General features: G+C 52.4%; 1 protein-coding gene across 17 annotated transcripts in view; it reads right to left on the bottom strand.

Annotated features, from left to right (window-relative positions):
* Positions 1-19,597, bottom strand: part of plekhg4 (pleckstrin homology domain containing, family G (with RhoGef domain) member 4) — a 59,012-nt gene that overhangs the window by 24,265 nt on the left and 15,150 nt on the right. For 2 of the 17 annotated variants that reach the window (XM_064312284.1, XM_064312285.1), the window contains exons 3-10: positions 15,774-18,477; positions 12,489-12,836; positions 11,731-11,854; positions 11,532-11,625; positions 7,821-7,907; positions 7,060-7,176; positions 6,352-6,450; positions 3,630-3,778 (exon numbers count right to left, since the gene is read on the bottom strand). In XM_064312284.1, coding sequence (XP_064168354.1) covers positions 3,630-3,778; positions 6,352-6,450; positions 7,060-7,176; positions 7,821-7,907; positions 11,532-11,625; positions 11,731-11,854; positions 12,489-12,836; positions 15,774-18,477 — 3,722 coding nt within the window. The remainder of the gene's footprint in view (positions 1-3,629; positions 3,779-6,351; positions 6,451-7,059; positions 7,177-7,820; positions 7,908-11,531; positions 11,626-11,730; positions 11,855-12,488; positions 12,837-15,773; positions 18,478-19,597) is intronic. The other 15 variants (XM_064312298.1, XM_064312293.1, XM_064312295.1 and 12 more) reach the window with 15 other exon arrangements.

The following is a 19,597-nucleotide window of genomic DNA, read 5'->3' as shown; positions in this document are numbered from 1 at the left end:
CAGAAGCGTTTCCCACACCCCAGCCTTCACGGACGGAGGAGGGCTCCCGGCCAAATCAATACCAGGGAAATGAACTACTCGCTCTCCTGAGGCCCTCCTCCTCCTCCCTGCAGGTAGCACTCTGCCTTCTGCACGTTTATATCTGATATGGATTCATGCACTGCGGCTCCAGGTCTCCAGTCCCTCTTGATTTTCGCAGTATGAGATAACACAAAGTCACCTTGAGCGCTGCGACACAGAAAATCACGACAGCGCACGCTCCGTGAACGAACTGCCTATTGTTAAAAATAGTTGTAAAAAAAAAGAGATATAAACATTCCCGCCCAAAATAAAAACAATGGAATTTGTCAGAGCTCTGGGGCAAAAAAGGGACAGGAATAGCACAGTACACAAGGTATCATTGTCTTTTCCATCCACCAATCAGAGTCTAGAACTGACAGATTCTTGGTAGCAGCGAATGGTGGCGGTGTGGGCGTCGGCATACCGCACCCCTGTCATAATGAGCCAGTCACCTCGATCAGTCATCGTCTGCACCCTGTGCAAACAGCCAGCTCCGCGTTTTCCCCCCACATTTTCATGGGCCTTCCAGCCCGGGGAAAAAGGGCCTGGCCATACCCAGAGCGGGAGAACAGAACCGGCCTGTTGGGACTCGGCTTCCAGCGATGACGATCCGATCAGAGATTAACAGTCCCTTCCGCTGCAGTCGCCCTGTCGCTCATTCGCCTCCGTAGCTGTTTGACAAAGGAGTATTTGCAGAAGGTGATAAAAGCCTGTGTGGCAAACACCGAGCTCTTCCGATCCTCGGAAGTGACTCACAGCTTCTGATGACATAAACCATCGAGCCGCCGTCTCCACGAGCGAAGGCTCGCTATCAGGACTCTGTGCTAGTGCACAGAAAACCTCCACCTCCACGGTAACAACAGCCAGGTAAAAGTGGCCTGAAACCCAACTCTTGGCAGCGGGGAGCTGGATATCAAAAGGAGAAAACATTTTTCCAACCGCGGACGTGCAGGAGAGATGAGGGGAGCTTGCGAAACCTCAGGGCAAAGGCCTAAACGTTTGAGGATTGTGGGAACACGAGCCACCTAAAAAAATGTCACTTCCATCCTGAGGAAGATCCAAGGCAGGGCCCATGGCTTTCACATCAAAGCGAACAGAAGCTCACAAATCTTGGCTTAATACAGAGAAAACCGGGGGGTTATTAGCCTGTCAGAAACATGCGTGTTTAGCAGAGATCCGTATATCCTGGCTCTTCACTTTCTGACAGTCACTTTCACTAGTGACTCAAAAACTAGAACCGGGGAGAACACAAAGAGGTGAAACGGAGTTACCTGCTCACAGGTAATAATTCCAGCGGAGCTTAAATCAGACGATGGAACACAAAGAGCCCTTCTGCTCCTTAGCCTGCGGCTGCCTCAAACACAAGAGCTGGGCCGACACAGTCACCCCAGACAGTTTAAACATGCCCCGTCGCACCAGGAAAAGGGGAGAGCCAAAGCAAAGCGTTCTCAGGGCTGGGAGAGAGAGAGAGCGGTGCTCTCTCACCGCTAAAGAATGGAGCTGCCTGTCATTGTCAGACTGGCGGAAAAAAAAAAAAATGAAAGTCTTGAGTCAACGGCAGTTAGATAATGTGCATTCCTGGGGTGGGGGGGGGACATGTCTGGAAAACCCCCGACCTTCCTCCCGAACAAGACGCGAAAGTTCATCCGCGGTACGAAGCCAAGAAACTTCATTGTCGAGAGAGTTTTTCTTTTGTTAATCACTTGAGTCCCAGACATACCTGTGCAAGCAGCTTATTGTGCCACTGTCACCGTGCAGCGCTTGTGTTTCCTTTCACCCCCCCCCCAAAAAAAACAAAAAAAACGCCCCCACAATGAGGACCAGACAGGAAGAGATGGGAGACGCCATCACCGCGGTGGTTCGGGTTCCTTCACCTCTTCACCAGGCTGTGAGAAAAGGATCTTAAGGACGCAGTTTCTAATCGCAGCGCGGCTGAGGGCTGACTGATGGACCCGGCACAGGTCCGGCCTCAGATCGCGTGCGTTTGCCACAGAGCCCGCCGTCGCCCCGGCAGCGCGGGTGAGAGAAAAAGGGGTACGGGGGTACGGGGTCTATAACGCCAGGGTCTGGAGGCATCAAACACACGTCAGGCTGTCCTTACACAGCACTGGGGAGGGTAAGAGAGAGCGAGTGAACAAAAACAACAACAAAAAAAACGGACTCATAAATCATAACCTCCGTGTTCCGAGCGTGTTAAAGTTCAGTCTCAGCCTTACCGGTGCCAATGTTGTTTATACCCAAGGATCTCTACCCGTTATCCCTGAGGCAAAATCTGATAAACAATGACTGGATAAAGAAACACAAAAGCAAACCGGGGGGGGAGGAAGAGTTCAACAGTGCAAACACCGAGCCTTGAAGTGCTTTTCCCGCCAGCCAAACAGGATGTGGCACTTGTGCGCTGCACGCCATAACGGCAAGCGCAGCACGGTCCCGTCTCCGCCACGCCCGGAGGAAGTCGTTAGCTCGGCCCGTCTCATTAAAGAAGAAAGGCTTTTAGAGCGGGCAGACCCCCGCTCAGCACCGCCATTACCCTCCCCCCGGTCCAGAGATAAGGACCTCTCTCCCAATTTACGCGGGGTCGAAAAACGCACTCCAAGGACGTTCTCACAGGAAACCAAACCGGCCTGACTCGTCTCGGGCCAGCTCCCATTCCCACTCAAAACCGAGGAAGCTAATTAACCCCAGACAAGGCCACACTGCACACATACTCTCCAAAATGCTGGGCTTCTATTATCAGCCACCTGAATACATTTTTAATTAAAAAATAATTTCCCAGGACACATTTGGCTATATAGTGACATCCATTGTATGGTAGACTCCAAGCAGCATAGCCAAATATAACTTTATAAAATAAATTACATTAATAAGAATCGTATTAACAAGTTCACAAACACAAGATGTTCTTATTTATGGCAGAACTAAGCAAGGTGTTGGTACTTAGGAGTTTCTGAGTGTTGACATGTACCAAATCCCTGCTGAGCAAAGTCAAGGCAAAAACAAAAAAAAATCAGACCAAGAGTCGAGAGTCAGGCTGACAACTGGCTGAACTCAAGGCTGTTTTCCAGCAGGAAGGGACTGAGTGAGAGGGCACAGTTACACAGCAAACACAGCCCCCGTTTTTACAGACTGCCATTCTGACCCCCCCCCCCCCCTATCGAAAACACCGCGGGCTCCTTCCAACACATCTTTATTTTGGCAGCCCTCGTTTTCAGAATTTGAGGCTTTTTTCTGAAAATCGAGCTCATAATTCAATTGTGACCAAATAACTGACCAGTCCTGCAACGTGCAGCGGCGAGCAGGAGGCTGGGGGGAGGCTGAGGGAGGCTGAGGGAGGGCTGGTGGAGGCTGGGGTGGAGGGGCTGGGGGCTGGGGGAGGCTGAGGAGGCTGGTGGGGGCTGGGGGAGGCTGAGGAGGCTGGTGGGGGGCTGGAGGCTGGTGGGGGCTGGGGAGGCTCAGGGAGGCTGGGGGGGCTGGGGGAGGCTCAGGGAGGCTGGGGGGGATGGGGAGGCTCAGGGAGGCTGGTGGGGCTGGGGAGGCTGGAGACTGCGCTGCTGGATTTCGGGCCTTACCTGTAGTCCTCGGTGAGGCTGACGCTCGACTCCTCCTTCCGGAGGCGGGACAGGGAGGCCCCGCCCTCCAGCTGCAGGCGCACCAGCCCGCTGTCCTGCAGGACGCTGTGCATCAGGTCCCGGTACCGGCCCAGCAGCAGCCGGGCCTCCTGAGGGGGACAGACACGGCCGTCACTCAAACCAGGCCCCGCCCAACCGACAGACACGCCCCCGGGGGCAGGAATGTAACCTTTCAGAGACCAGCAACACCGGAGAATGTACACCGCACTGTAATTTAAACACTCAGGATGTGGCCTTAAAACCTCGGTTGCTTCGACGGACGCTGTTGCTTCACTTCTGTTCTCTGAGGTAGAAAGGTATTTGGGAGGGCACTCCAATTTGAGAAAAGAATGTAAGCGCAAAAGCAGTTCTCACAATAATGGAAAACGACAGTTATTCAATGATGGTTAGCGAGAGAGCTAACCAGTAGCAATTACACAGGGCTCTGCATACCCTGCTAAGTCCAAATCCTGTACTGACAAATTAGTTCCTCAAATATGATTCTCAAACTGCAAGCAAGCGCACACATAAACGTGCGTGACCAGTATTTAATGAACCCTATACATACACATGGAGATTGCACGCTGCTGACAGACGAGCTACGAAGAGCAGGCAATTAGCCGTTTAATTTACACGCTTGTGACACCTGTCACTGTCGCCAGACTGCAGTCTGCACGTCACGGGAGAAAAATCACTCAAATCACCGAATCGTTTAAAGACCTTCGGGCTCCCAATTCCTGTCACAGCTGGGGCGGGGCTGTTTTTCTGCAGCCCAGAAAAACCCCAGTGGGTTCAGCCGAAAGCAGGGAGGCCTGTCTGCTGTCCGAAAGCGTCTCCCACGGACCGAGGGCCTCCTAACCCCACCGGGGGCGGCCCCAGGAGCCCCAGGGGCTCTGTTCTGTGGGACAGAGGGCAGCATCCCGGGACCCAATCGCAATCTGCCTGCCCTTCCGCTTCAGCCAATCACACCTTCTTAACAGGCAAGAGCCGCTATAAAAGGATGAAAGGTCACCTTCCGAATAGGCGAAAGACTCCGTAAAAAGGATGAAAGGGATGAAAGGTCAGCGTCTGAACAGGTGACAGCCTCTGATAAGGACCTGTCTTGCCATGGGAAATCGATACCAGCGTCAACAATCCCGTTTCCTTCTGCCAGACGTCAAAGTGCGACGGTGTAAAGCCTGCGCGTCGCGTGACGGCTGCGCGAGGTTTTAAAACAAAGCAGCGCCTGTTATCCGTCTGCGCTCAGGAGACGCCAGACTCCGCGCTGGCACCGAAACCAGTCAGGCGATATCGTTCAAAAAAAATTACATTTTAAAAAAAAAAAAAAAACTGGCTGAACCAAAACTTCACTGAAGCCGGTCGCCCACATTCCTCTCAGCCAAATTCACAGGCGGTCCCATGTCCTGTTAAACTCCGGGCATGTGGCTGAAAGAAGGACAGCCAAACTACAAGTGCTTCCCTTGTGTCCCACAGACGGAACATTCCAGCGCCTTCATGCTCAGTTCATCTGGACCGGGGCGTTCTTATGGTACCCCGGGTCCTGGGGTACCATATTCCAACCGCAACTGCAGTCCCAGAATTTTAACGAGCTGTTGATTTCTCGTAATTAGGTGCTTTTCATGTTTAGAGGGACTATTTACCCTCTTAAGCCACATTACCTCAGAAATAGCTTGGTATGCCATGAAGAATTCAAGTTCCATATTCACATTGTGCCATATTGCAAATGATTAAATAAAGGTAAAACATGCTTTAACTGATCAAATTAAAGACTGATGTGAATCAACATGCTCCTAATTTATGACACATGGCCACTAAAACTAACCATCTGGTAGATAATGAAGAATTCAAAGACAAAGCAAATGATTATCGAGTCCAAACCTGCAATGTGTTATTTAATTTAAGCAAACATTATGAAACTTAAAACACATGCGCTCAGAGACCTAATTAGAAGCATTCTCATTCAACTCAGTCTTTAATCTAATCAGTTAAAACATTCTGTTTCCTTTTCATGTAATTATTTACAGTTCAGCAGAAGAAGCATGGTGTGAACATGGAACTTTTATTCTCCATGACATGCCCAGCCATTTATGACATAATGTGGCTTAAGAGGATAAATAAGCCCACTAAACAGGAAATGTGCCTAATCAGTGAGAAATTAACAGCTTGTTACAAACTCTGGGATTGTAACCGTGTTTGGAACGAAAGCCAGCATGCACATGAGGAAGGAGTTTGAGAGCCAGTGATCTCGGTCATTGTAAACAGAAGGCAAGTCCGCTCTTGCATTGTGTCTGTATAAACATAACAAGGGTCCCGCGGACGCTGATTAGCACTGCAGCGTACACCTCTTACATCCCCGCAGTTTTCCCAGAGAGACAGAGGAGAGCATGACGTGACCTTCGGCCTCAAGCCTGCGAATGTACCGTCGAGAAGATAGGAAACAGATTACCAGCAGTCACATGGCCACCAGCAGTCACATGGCCAGAGGGCACGTCGAGCTGGCACAGTGTGTACTGTGATCATCCTCCAGCTCTGTTACACAGACTAATAAGTGAAACAGAGCCCCAGGTCCAGCTGTACAGTGCAGGACGATGGGAAGGGGAGGGTTAGCTGGACAGCGAGGGGGGGGAAGGTTAGCAGTGCTACTCTAAGGACAGCGAAGGGTCACAAGGTTTTCGGCAGTTACCTCAGCAGTAGCAGGAAGTGAGGAGGTCTCCAGGTTTGAGATGGTGCTCTTCAGCAAGCTGACGGCATCCTTGCAGCTGCTGCTCAGCTGCTCCAACCTCTGGAGGGGGAGGGACAGGAAATACAGGTAAGGGAGGGAGGTAAGGGGCGGGGCCACCACACTGCCCGCCCACCTGTCTGCCAGCCAATCACATCTGCTCTATAACGCAGCACTCGAGCACAGACGCAACTCAGACGGGTCGAGCGTGTTCATCACACAGACAGGAGGGCGGATCATTTCTCATAAGCACTGAAAGTGTGAATAAATGTAAGCACTTGAAATCACTTGGGCAGCTGAGGCTGTAGAGCTGGGAGAAGTAATTCCCTGCGCAGCCTCTGTGCAAACAAACATGTGCCCTCTCTGTTTTCTTTTTCATTATGCAGCAACACAGATAGCCTTTTTCGGTCAAGGTGACTTTTTTTCCTCCAGATAGGAATGAACCACGAGAACGGTCACCTTGGCGCAAATGTCAGTTTGTGTCGTCATGAGATAAATAAAGAACGGAGCGCGGTCACATGGTCTGGACGGAGGAGACGCTTGTTTACAGGAAGTAACTCCACAGCGAAGGTCTAAGCGCTGTAATCCATCCCCCCGCTACCAGGAGCACGTAAGACAGCGAAGGACAGCGATGGTGCTTAACGCTGACAGGGGCGAGAACAGCTCTCTCACCATCCGGAACGCGACCCAGCTGCTGTGGCAGAAGGGGAAGGTGCCCTCGAATTCGGCCGGCAGCTGGGTGCTGTCCACGTGCTTGTACAGAGACTTGAGGGACGGCAGGAGCTCAAACTGCAGGACAGAGAGCCAGAGTTAGACAGGGAGATCCGTGACCATCGCTAATTGCATGCTAATTACACATCAGTGCCACTACAGCACACACAGCCATTAGCCAATGCCTCCGTGACTGACAGCTCAACCACAACACGGAGCGTAAGGCTGGAAGAAAATGAACAGAACATGTTGGTGTGTATTACCCCGGCAATGCTACGACTAAAGACTGAATCTACACTTTAATATGGTGACTGTGTTGAGACCCTCTGTGTATCTGTGTCCAGCTGAGCACATCCCGGGCAGCTTGTTTGGAAAACTGAAATGAGTGCTTCCTTTTTTCCAAACAGTCACTTACATGGCCAGTAACACTTTCTATTACAGTGCAGGTGAGACGGTGAGAAAAGCCATACACCATGTGTGATGAGCATCAATAAGCTTTCAGCCTGGGAGCGAAAACAACACATAGTTAAGATCCAGGGGTCAGGTCAGGCCAGCTGTGTCACTGATCCCAATTCAGCAACCCCCCTTCACCCCCTCACCCCCCCCGAGTCTCAGTATCTCCTCAGGGCAATTCCTCACGCCAGTACCCCCTCATCCCACAGGAGAACGCACGCTACACTCTGCCGCTGCTCCGCTCTTTCACACAGGGCTGTGGGAGGTACCTGCAGGGCAGAGGGCTTCTCCATGCGGAAGGCCAGGTCTCTGTCAGCCAGCAGCAGCAGGGTGTGGATGCAGCCGGGCACAGACTCCTGTGAGGGGACAACGGACACGCTGCTTACACACGAGGCCTCTTCAAAACGAGGACTAATGTACACGCACACACGCAGGCATATACAGGCACATACGCACACATAGACACACACACGCACGCATGCACACACGCATATACAGGCACACACGCATATACGGGCACATACTCACACAGGCACGCACGCACACACGTGGACACATACACGTGCGCACACACACAGCTGAGTGAAGCTCTCTGGTGTTATCAGCACAGCACTGACAGGTTTGCGCTGTGTTGTCTGAGCGCTGGGGGGGACGGTGTGACGGGGGGGCGGAGCCGTAATGGCGCTCGCTGTGACACTAAAGAATGCGTAACGTGACTAATATCCACCGGGGAAAAGGCCTCATTACCCCTGTCAGGTGATCTGACAGTCCCTGCCTGGAGTGAGCTGTATGTCCACACAGCCACACACAGAAGAGTAAAAAAGAACCACTTTCAAATAAACAGGCATCTCACATTCTCTCCATACCCACACCGCTTTTACTTCTTATTATTTTTAATCACTCAGCGGCGAGGCATTTATACATCTTGTGATCACCATCAAAACACATGGAAACAGAGACCACTCTGGATTTTTAATTAAAGTTCATTGCACAGAATTTTCAGCAACAAAGAAAATAAAGCTATATTAAGAGGCCAAATGACAGGAAATACCTGGTGATATTACAGTACATTTTAGCATTTACCACACGTTCGTACTGAGAGCAACTCAGATTATATTTATATAGTTACAATCCATTTGTACAGCTGAATATTCAATGAAGGAATTCAGGTTCAGGAGTTGCTCAAGGGTACTGCAGCAGCACCCAGAACGACTAGTTTTTCCATGAATGTGGGTATTCATTTGCCTGTCATCTTCTATGTGACCAATCACAATGAAACTCAGTGGTAGCCTATGTAAAAGGCCAGTGATAGCAATAAAAATGTGAGGATTCTTTTTTTTCCCCACTTTCAGTTCACTGTTATTTAGTTCACATATTTTACATGGATCTCCTTATTTATAAAAAACATTGTTGCATGTTTGTAAAGGGGACCTTATCAACACTACGAACGAAAACCTACTGTACAAGGTGTGAGCTGTTTTAACAGGAGCATTAATGCTGGATATTTATATTTCTCAGACTTATCTTGTACTGCTCAAACAGCAAACCACACCTTTAAAACAAGTCTGATTAGGCACAGAGGTGAAAACTCAAATACAATATTCACCTCATGAAGGAGTTATTTAGCAGGACCGAGCAGCGAAAATGAGTAATACTTTTCACAGGAGATAGGGTGGGATTGCAGCATTGTCCTTATAGGCATTCTTCACAAAAATACATGGATGTTACTAATCCTGCGTCACGTTTCCTCAACTTCCACTCAGATCACAACAGTGCCCAGAAACAAGGTTAAAAAAGGAAACTGCCATCCCGTGCGATTCTGTGTGCGATGTTTATCAGCAGGACAGCACTTCCCATCAAAATGCCACACACAAGTATAAGGACCACCGTGGTGCCTAGTCAATTTTATATTTATTATATATAGTATATATGATACTCTATTTACAGTATCACATTTTATCTATTATAATACCCCTCACATTAGAAGTGCTTCAGTATAAATTTGAGGTCATGAGGTATTTTTATGGCTAGCCCACCAGTCCTGGGGTATCCACTGACAGCTTTGAGGGGGGTTTAAGGTTAATGAAGGTGAACCGGCTGAGGTTAAACCCTGACGCGTCAGGCTAGTGCTAACCGCTCACCCTGGCCCTTTAGCAGGCTCACTGTTAGCCCTTTTCCAGTTTGACATGTTTTTCTCACTCCTAAATAGCTGGGCTGGGCTTTTTTTTTTTTCTTTTCTTTTACAGTGCTCTTCTTGGTGAGGGAGTACTCTTGCCAAATCCTCTTTTCAACAACAATCCAAGCGCACACACTCTTCAGCATGAGGAATGACTGTTTAGGTGGAAACAGCTCTGAATCGACCCAAACTGGTGAACGGATATAAAAGACAGAGATTGAAATGGACATTTTTACGGGAGCGTAAGAGCATGAATCATGCCTTTCCCCCCCAATAATCCAGACAACGCACTGTAACTGCAGAGAAGAATAAAATCAATCCTTCAGGCAGCTATACGTCAACCTCGTTAAATTGGATAAACGGGTCTACAGAGGGCGCCGGTGTCAGTGGGAACCCCCTCTAATAAGACGATGCTATCTTCATCCATTGTGCCAGGGCGAGGGACGGAGCCCAGGGGTATTCCAAATGAGATGAGAACTGTGACAGCATTCATTAGAGAGAGAGAGAGAGGGAGAGACAGAGAGAGAGAGCGCTACGCCACCTCTGTCATTGTTAGCGCTGACCCGGAATGGAGGGAAGGTCAGCTGATCCCGTCTCTGTCGTCCCATCCTGCTTTTCCCCAAATCTCATTTCTCAATATGGCTGCCACTCAAACAGGGTACACACAGCCTTTCGTATGCATCCTGTACGATGCATTAAATCCTATTATCTGCTACTGCAGCTTTAAAACCCAGGTCGTCAGTACCACTGTATTTGGATATGTGCACCTCGGAATTCAGAATCAAACCGAAATCACAGAGACTAAAGATTAACTCTCATAACTATGAAAACAATCCATGGCTTGCAATATATCGAATTTAAATGCATCCCACCATAAGGTAACATTCCAAAATAAGTACACCCTGTTCATTTTTTTCTATCCCTGATGTATATGCGATATTCTTAATGCATATGGCAGGAGTCACACCAAAGCCAGACACGTTTGTCTCCACGGTAACACAGGGCCAACACATTTAAAAGCAGCGACAGGGCTGGGGGTTTCCCATTGGCTCGCTCAGAGGGGACCGTTCCTTCATCATCATCATCATCATATCGGCCCTTCAGCGCTGTGCAGGAAAGCTGGCATGTGCAGCTCTGTGGGTCTGTGTGCACTGGAGGACCAGATCAATCAATCCCAGCGACACCGGCAGGGAAATAATAAACGCGGCCAAATAATGGGGCCGGCCCGCCCCCCCGCCCGCCCACCCGCCTGGGGGGCTGCCGGCTAATCAAACACTGCAGCGCTGCTTAGCGCACGCTAACCGCGACCAGCTGAGACATGTCACACATGCTTATCCCCAGAGCTCCGCGCATGAAGCCATTCATGAACACATTCATATCTCCTGCTGTACGAATCCTACGATAGCCCAGCTTCAAGTACTGTTAAAGGAATTAGCCAATAACCCGTCTATAACTGACATACACATTGTTTGGTATCATAATAAAAATCGCATTCTGAGACTTAACGTTTTCATTTGAAAAGATGACGGGAAAATATGAAGAAAAATGACTCCATTAAATTATTAACTGTCGCTGTTGCATATGAAGAATCTCAGCAAACGACACGCAGCTCATTGTTTCACTGTGGACCAGCTCAGTCAGCTGACCGGCGCATCTGTTATAAATTATACACCCACGCAGAACGGACAAACTACCACCACATCGACACTGGCTCACGTCAACATCTCACAGCTCCCGAGCGTATCAGAGAAAGGCCACGGCCCGTTCTCGAGAACGCCGCTCCGTCTCCGCACGCGCGCCGTACCTGCAGGATGTTGAAGGCCTTGAAGAGCGCGGGGACGGGCGAGCATCGGCGGGCGTCCACCAGGACGGTCAACCCCAGGGAGCTCACGTCCTTCCTGCGGGAGAGACGCGCGAGCTGTGAGACCGCGAAAGCATCGTCTCGCGTTCTCGCCCTCGTTAAGAAAAAAAAACGGGTGTGGGCGGAGGGTCACGTGACTCACCGGAGCGTGGTGTGGAAGTACTCCAGGATGCGCGCGAGCTCGCCGCTGTTGCAGCGCGGGTTCAGCCAAGCCGTATTTCTGGTCGTCACGATCACCAGGGCGCGTCCGCCTTTGTCCCGCGTTCCTGAGGTCGAAAGAACTTCGTGAAGAACGGAGACGACAGAATCGCAAAAAAAAAAAAAAAAAAAAAGCGAGAACAATAGATTCGCTTCAGACGTTTTTGTTTCCCGGTGATGATGCCTACTCTCTACCGCTGAAATAAATCTGTTTAGCACCAACAGTTCATAAAAATTCCGTCAGGAGAGGGGAATAAAAAAATTTAAAAAAAGTGATTACACAGACAGGGTCCCTCGGGGTTTGTCGTATTACTGTGAGGGATGAGGCTGAGCGCTCACACACCCACCGGCCCGTCTCTCATGGGCGTGTTACGCCATGTCAATTAATCGCGGCGCGTCCGGTGAGGAGAGATTCCCCCCCGGGCACATCCTGAGCGACTGCGTAACCGGCGGAGGGAACGCGCTGTACCCGCAGCCCACGCAATCGCCCTCCAATTAAGTCATTTTATTGGGCGAGCAAGTAAGTCACAACCCCGGAGGTGTTGCAATCTCCTGAGGCTGGAGCGTGACTGCCTGCTCCGTGAGTAAGGTGGGCCGTAAAACGAGCTTTATGACTGCAGCACGGAGGACAGGCGGAGCTCATTCCCGTTCCGTAAGGCGTGCCGTGGCCTCGAAGAGGCAGGGGAGGGGAGCTTCACTCACCGGGCAGACAGAGCACTCCGGAGCTCAGCACCTCTCTGTTCATGCTGTGGGCCTGGGGCAGTACTGGCTGGGCCTGGGGCAGTACCGGCTGGGCCTGGGGCAGTACCGGCTGGGCCTGGGGCAGGACCGGCTGGGCCTGGGGCAGTACCGGCTGGGCCTGGGGCAGGACTGGCTGGGCCTGGGGCAGTACCGGCTGGGCCTTGGGCAGGGCGGGACAGACACACACCGTGTCCTGCTGCTTTAGGGTGACGGCCTCCTCCCCGCTGCCGCCCACCGGGCTGGCCGGCTTCCCCAGGGCACAGGGCCCCTGGCCTTGTTTCAGGACCAGCTCTTCCCCCTGACTGGAGCCTGCCAGGCGGACATAGAAGAGCAGATGACTCGTGAGCACATACACTCACATGCGCACACACACACAGGCGCGCACACACACACACACACACACACAGGCGCGCGCACACACGTGCGCACACCCACACACAGAAGCACGTCCACACACCCACAAGCGCACACACCCGCACAGGCATACACACACCCATACCCACACACGCACACACACACATATGCGCACACCCACACACACACACACACAAACACACACACAAACACACAGTACATAGTCTACATGACAAAAATACACCAACAGAAGACACACTCGACCATTGTTATCGCGGTGAAAAAAAATCTGGTAATTATTATTGTGGTACGCGGCCAGTGCCGGGCACAGCGGAGTCTCACACGCGATGTTCCGGCAGGCTAATCCGGCACATTCCGGGAAGCCCGGGGCAGGAGCAGAGCACAGCGGTGAAGCTGGAGCTCGGGCGAGGCCTGCCAGACCCAGGCCCTAAAAAGTCACCTCAGCTAAAAAAAAAACGCTGATGAAAAACGCTTACAGAACCACAAATGTCCGGTAGTCGTATAACAAGGGCCGCGAAAGCAGAACACCAAGAGGAACCATCTTACCGAGACACATTTTTCATGGTTTTTTTTTTGACAGAACACTAGAGGTAGTGTGCAAGTGGGTGGGGGGGGGTCGAGGGGGTGGTTTATCTGGAATGTTATTACTTAGATAAGAGAGAGGAGAACTTGTCAAGCAGTCGCCCATTAAAAGGTTCTCCATTTCAGCTGGTTTCTTAAAAGCTTGCTTCTCCTCTGGCTGGCTCCCCCTGCCTGCGGTACACACAAGCCTCCTTCGCTAAGCCCCAGCTTGAGAAAGCAAACACCGTCAGCGTTTCCAAAACTCTCTGGGCGCCCGGGCACTCCACTGGGGTACGGGGGGGTGGGGGGGGCACAGACCCCTGCCCCAGACAGAAGCCCTACAGTCTGAAATATGATTTCTGTCGTGGCTGTTCCAGGACCTGAGCGGGACTGAAGGATCTCCTGTCAGTCACAGGAAGGGAAGGCGGGGTCAGTCGGTCAGGGCCTCTGTTAAACCACAGGCAGGAGATGGGGTAGCTAATGAGAGGCTTGGGGTGACCCAGTACATGCAGCCTGCGCTGCAGCCCCACTCAACCCCATTATGTGAGGATCATACGGATAAAAACGCTTCCTTGTGCCGCAGAATTCCTACACGGCTCTGACCAAAAGACCCCTTCCAGCAAACAGCCAGCTTCTCAACATCTGGAATATATATGCGTGAGTGCGCTGTGTGCGCTCTGTGTGTGTGTGTGTGTCTGTATGTGTGTGTGTGAGAGAGAGAGACAGAGAACGAAACAATGATACATCTCACACGGAAGTTTATCCATCTGGCGCCAAATCTCTGGAAATTAAACAAGAAAATGGTGGAAACTCCACATATAGACTACACAAACCACATCATAGCCAGCGATCTATGCAGGCTACAACCTCAGGAAATCGTCCTTTGCTTCCTGTATAAAAGTGCACAGATCTTACCAGCAGAGTACAGTATTACTGAATACATGTATGTGTATCAGTGTTGCTGTTCTTTCCATTAGTCAATTACACCCTTATTGGCTGCATACTATTTCTTTCTCCCTTAATTTATCTGCTGAGATCCACTCCACAACAGCTGCTAGTCTCCTTTCCAGAGCTCAGTGAACACAGGCTCTATCTGATTACACCGCACGCACACGAGCACATAAATCCCAAAAACTGTACCCTGCAAGCCTCTATCCACCCCGAGCTCGACCTCGCCGTGACTGAGTTACACTGCCGCGGCTACTTCCAGATGCACCTCTGACCACGAGCAGCGCAGCGCCCAGCACACGTGAGCACAAGCGCCCCTAAATCTCCACCGCCCGAACACAACTCCCAGGGCCCGAAACGAAGCGGGGCTCCTGTTCGGTGTTCTCCACACACTGCCGGTCCAGAGTCCCTGCGGGACGCCTCGTCCCGATTAATCACGCGGGCCTAGAGCCCCGCCAACTGACGAGGAGCTTAGCCTCTTCAAAAAAAAAAAAAATAAAAAAAACTTCCAGCTTCCACCTCCTGCGTCGTGCTGAAGCCTCTTCCTCTGTCCAGAGATAATACTGACACTGGAATGCCAACAGGCAGCTCTGCTCAGACGTGGTAGGGCTCGTTCACAAGACGTTTGTTCCCCGTCGAGCGTCTGACGCCAAAGAGAGAGGAAGGCAGCTCTGACGCCGATAGCATCCGATAGCACGCAGGCAACAGCGAAGGACGCTGGGTAATCGCAAGGTAAATAAATCAATAAGACAGGGCTATTTATGGCTTTAACAGGCAGTGGGGAAAAAAAGTGAGATGGAAACATTTTAACCACAGGGACAGTCTTATCTACGGACTATCTAGGCTCTGTAGATCCATTATTGCATTACTTTAAAAAAACAGCTGGCAACATTTTCTGAACAAGCTGGTAAAGTGGTGAAACCAACTTTGCAGAAGAGGACCAAACGAATCCCAACGACACTGAGATAATGAAGAGAAAGCATGAGCGAGACACAGAGATAAAAAAAGAGATGTTAAATCTGTTCACAGATAAAGAGCTGCAGCTGTGTGTGTGTCCTGTTTACACAGGAGGAAAAAGACGAAGAGGACGATGAAGAGGAGGGAGGGGCCTCAGTGACTCATGGGAAATCTCGTGTGATCTAAAGGATAGCAGTTATGAGGGAATGCCGGCAGCACTCATCTGATGAACACAATGGAGCAGTGTCCCGAGCACCTCTAGTGCATCCGCAAATAGAAGCAGGAAGTACTACGCCTCTAATCTGGGTAAAGAGAGAGCAGTCGGAAGGGTATGGGGGGAGGGGATGAATGATAAGCAGAGGGGAAGGAAAAGGGGGACATTTCAAAAGGGGAATGAAAGTCTACCTGGCTGGTGAGACTCCTCAGGTTCTGTGTGTTCTCCTCCCTCAGATGGTCCATGGTCCTGAGCGCGCTGCGTGTGTGTTTCACTCACACCCCCATCCTCCGGCTGCTCCTCTGCTCCCGGGCCGTCCCGCGGAGCGCCTGTGTGCTGTTCGGGCGGCCCGCCGGACTCGTCCCCCTCCCCGGCCCCTCCCGCCGGGAGCACCGGTCCATGTGTCGCTGACTCAGTAGCAGGAGCACCGCAGTCCTCAGGGATGTGTGTGCTGTCCGTGACGCATGTCACACACTCCGCCCCTGTCTGAGCTGCTCCTGGGACATCAGAAACCACGCCCTCCGCACCCTCTCCTGCAGCCTCCTCCTTCTCTGCAGCTCCTCCCTCTGCCTGCTCCAGCTCTGCGCCTCCCTCTGCCTCCTGCACCACACCTCCTCCCTCTGCCTGCTCCATACCTACTCCCTCTGCCTCCTTCTGTTCAGCACCTCCTCCCTCTACCTCCTTCTCAGCACCTCCTCCCTCTGCCTCCTTCTGCTCTGCACTTCCTCCCTCTGCCACCTCCTCCACTGCATCTCCTCCCTTTGCCGCCTCCTCATCCGCACCTCCTCCCTCTGCCTCCTTCTGTTCTGTGCCTCCTCCCGCTGCCTGCTCCTGTTCTGTGCCTCCTCCGCCTGCCTCCTCTGCACCTCCTCCCTCTGAATCTACACCTGTCTCACCTGCTCCACCAGCTGAGCTGTCCTCCTGAGTGGAGAGGTGTTGGGGCGTGGCCTCTGACATGGCTGTTTGTGTTTCCTCTCTCTGCCCTGCTGGGGCCCCGCCCTCTGCGGCCTCCTCCAGCTCGCCCCCGCCATGCGGCAGCTCTGAACCCTCACCTGTACCCTCACACTTTTCTGAACCCTCACCTGTACCCTCACACTGTTCTGAACCCTCACACTGTTCTGAGCCTTCACCTGTACCCTCACACTGTTCTGAACCCTCACCTGTACCCTCACACTGTTCTGAACCCTTACCTGTACCCTCACACTGTTCTACACCCTCAGCTGTACCCAGACGCTGTTCTACACCCTCAGCTGTACCCAGACGCTGTTCTACACCCTCAGCTGTACCCAGACGCTGTTCTACACCCTCAGCTGTACTCAGACACAGTTCTACACCCTCAGCTGTACCCAGACGCTGTTCTACACCCTCATGCTGTTCTAAACCCTCACCTGTACTCAGACACAGTTCTACACCATCAGGTGTACCCTCACGCTGTTCTACAACCTCATGCTGTTCTGAACCCTCACCTGTACCCTCATGTTGTTCTGAACACTTAGCTGTATCCTCACGCTGTTCTGAGCCCTCACCTGTACCCAGACACTGTTCTACACCTTCGCCTGTACCCTCACGCTGTTCTAAGCCCTCACCTGTACCCAGACACTGTTCTACACCTTCGCCTGTACCCTCACGCTGTTCTAAGCCCTCAGCTGTACCTTGACGTTGTTCCGTCGCGGAGCTGCAGCCTGTGTGAGTGAGGGAGCCGGACTCTGCTTGGCTGGGGGCCGTCCCAGAAGGCAGAGCGGAGTGCGTGTCAGACAGGGGACTGTCCCCCTGGGACGGAGGGTCCGCGTGCGGGGGGCTTTGGTTCGGGGCGGGGGAGAGGGACGCCCGGACGGACTCCTCCTGGGCGTGGCCCTCGCTGCCCTCCACAGGGCGCGGCTCCAGTCCCGTCGGCTCGCTGCCACCGCTGGGGTCGCGTGAATGACTGGTGCTGTCCGCAGCCCCGCCCGGCACCGCCTCGCCCCCCTCTGCAGCGGCCGGGCCCGTCCCGTGACCCGCCGGCGGATCTCTCAAATCCGCAGGACCGGCAGAGGCGGCAGGCGGCAGGCCCTCTGACCCGATGACTGCAGGCGTGTGAGAAACGCTCCCCAAACTTTCACCTGTCCCAAAGCCCTCAGTCTGCGTGGGGGTCAGGATGACCGGACAGGCAGAGTCTGTCCGTGGACTGGAATCCTCTATGAGGACTGAGTGAAGCGTGTGGGCAGAAGTGCTGTTTATGAAGGCAGACCCCAGTGTCTGCTCGCTAGTCCTCGTCTTGCTGTGGTTTTTGTGGTTGAGGGTGACGGCCTGGGTCAGGGAGCCCGTCTGCGGGGAGAGGCGTGGCAGGGCGACGTCCAGCAGCTCTACGTACTCCCCCTCAGGGTCCGTGTCCCCCGCCTCGCCCTCCGGCTCCCCCCCGCGGGTGGCGCTGCAGTCAGTCTGCGACCGCGCGCGGTCCCCGTGGCTCCGCCCCTCCTCGCCGCCGCCGTCCCGCGATTCGGCTCGGGCGTCCCGTGCCCCCCCGGCCCCCGGCTCCGCGCCGCCCTTGGCCTCGCCCACGAACTCGGGCCGCACCACGTCCTCCCAGGGCAGGCGGAAGACGTGCCCGTCTCCGGCCAGCAGGCAGCGCTCCAGGGCCACGCCCGCGCGCTCCCGGTTGACGGAGTCCAGCCAGTCCATGGTGAAGATGGAGGCGTAGCTCACCGCCGGCACCTCCAGCTCCTCCACATCCCGCCCGTCCCACGACAGGCTCTTCAGCAGCACGCGCGGGCCCTTCCTGGGGCACGGCGCCACCTGCAGGTAGAAGTCCCTGGGCCGCAGCACGCGGCGGTCCAGAGGGCACAGCTGGACTATGACCTTCTCGCCCACGCACAGCGGCCAGCCCTCGTGCCGGAACAGGAAGCCATTGTAGGGGAACTGCGGAGGGCACAACAGGAACGCTGTCAGAGCTACGCCCTGTCCCGAAATAACAGCACCAAAAAAACGCATCTCATTCAAATCTGCCATTTCCTCTGCTGCAGGCAGCAATACAAATCTGGGAGCTAGTATTCGATATTTCATACTCACAAACGTGCTGTGTGCACACGGCAGATGTGGAGACGCATGACAGGCCAATTCATTACAACTTTAAGACTCATGTCAAATTTGAAAGTTACGATGCATTTGTAAAATCGAACTATGTACTGTGGAGAACTACATGAAAACCTTTTCTTCTTTTTTCCTTGCGAATGCAGAATGCGTTCACACAACAACAGCTTTGTAACCCCACCGTACGGACAAGAGTCACCAATTACAGGCATCCTGGGCAACTACAGGCGTGGTAAATAACAAGGGTTTCATCAAAGGCTCAAACCGGGGCCACAATTAACATTTCTGGGATGATATTCGGTTTATGCATTTCTATGAATAACCACATTAAGGAACACCGAGCGGTTTCTGTAAAAAGCATGCGTTAGTGCATGACTCAGGGAACGAGGCCATCCCAACCACCAGTTTCTGAATTATATTTAGGCAGACAAAGGTATGCTTTCATTCGCTTAATTATTCTTCTCAAAGGAAATGCCTTAAAGGTTTTCTTTGTAAGCGGATGAGAGTGGGTCTTTAATACAGCCTCACAGGGGATGTGACTTTGAGATAGACTCTCTGCCCTTCCAGCCCATTTTAACTGAAACAAACGCACTGTTTTATTCCACCAGCAGGACCTTTCCACAGCCGAGCGCTCATGGGTCTGACCACCACTCCGCCACTTACTGTAGCATCTATCTCCTGTGCCTGCTGAACGTCATGTGAGTAAGTGTGCCCAATCACAATGAGTTTCGCAACCTCAAAGTGACTTCAGGAGAGTTAAACCTCAGGAGAGTTAGAGACACCAAGAGAGTTGGAGAGACTGCAGAAGAGTAAGAGAGACTGCAGGAGAGTAAGACTTCAGGAGAGTTAGAGAGAGTCAGAGAGACTTCGGGAGAGTTAGAGAGACATTGGGAGAGTTGGAGAGACTTCGAGAGAGTAAGAGAGACATTGGGAGAGTTGGAGAGACTAC

This window comes from Anguilla rostrata, chromosome 16 (genome assembly GCF_018555375.3).
Source record: "Anguilla rostrata isolate EN2019 chromosome 16, ASM1855537v3, whole genome shotgun sequence".
Classification (NCBI taxonomy): domain Eukaryota; kingdom Metazoa; phylum Chordata; class Actinopteri; order Anguilliformes; family Anguillidae; genus Anguilla; species Anguilla rostrata.
This window is presented reverse-complemented; position numbering and strand designations above follow the sequence as displayed.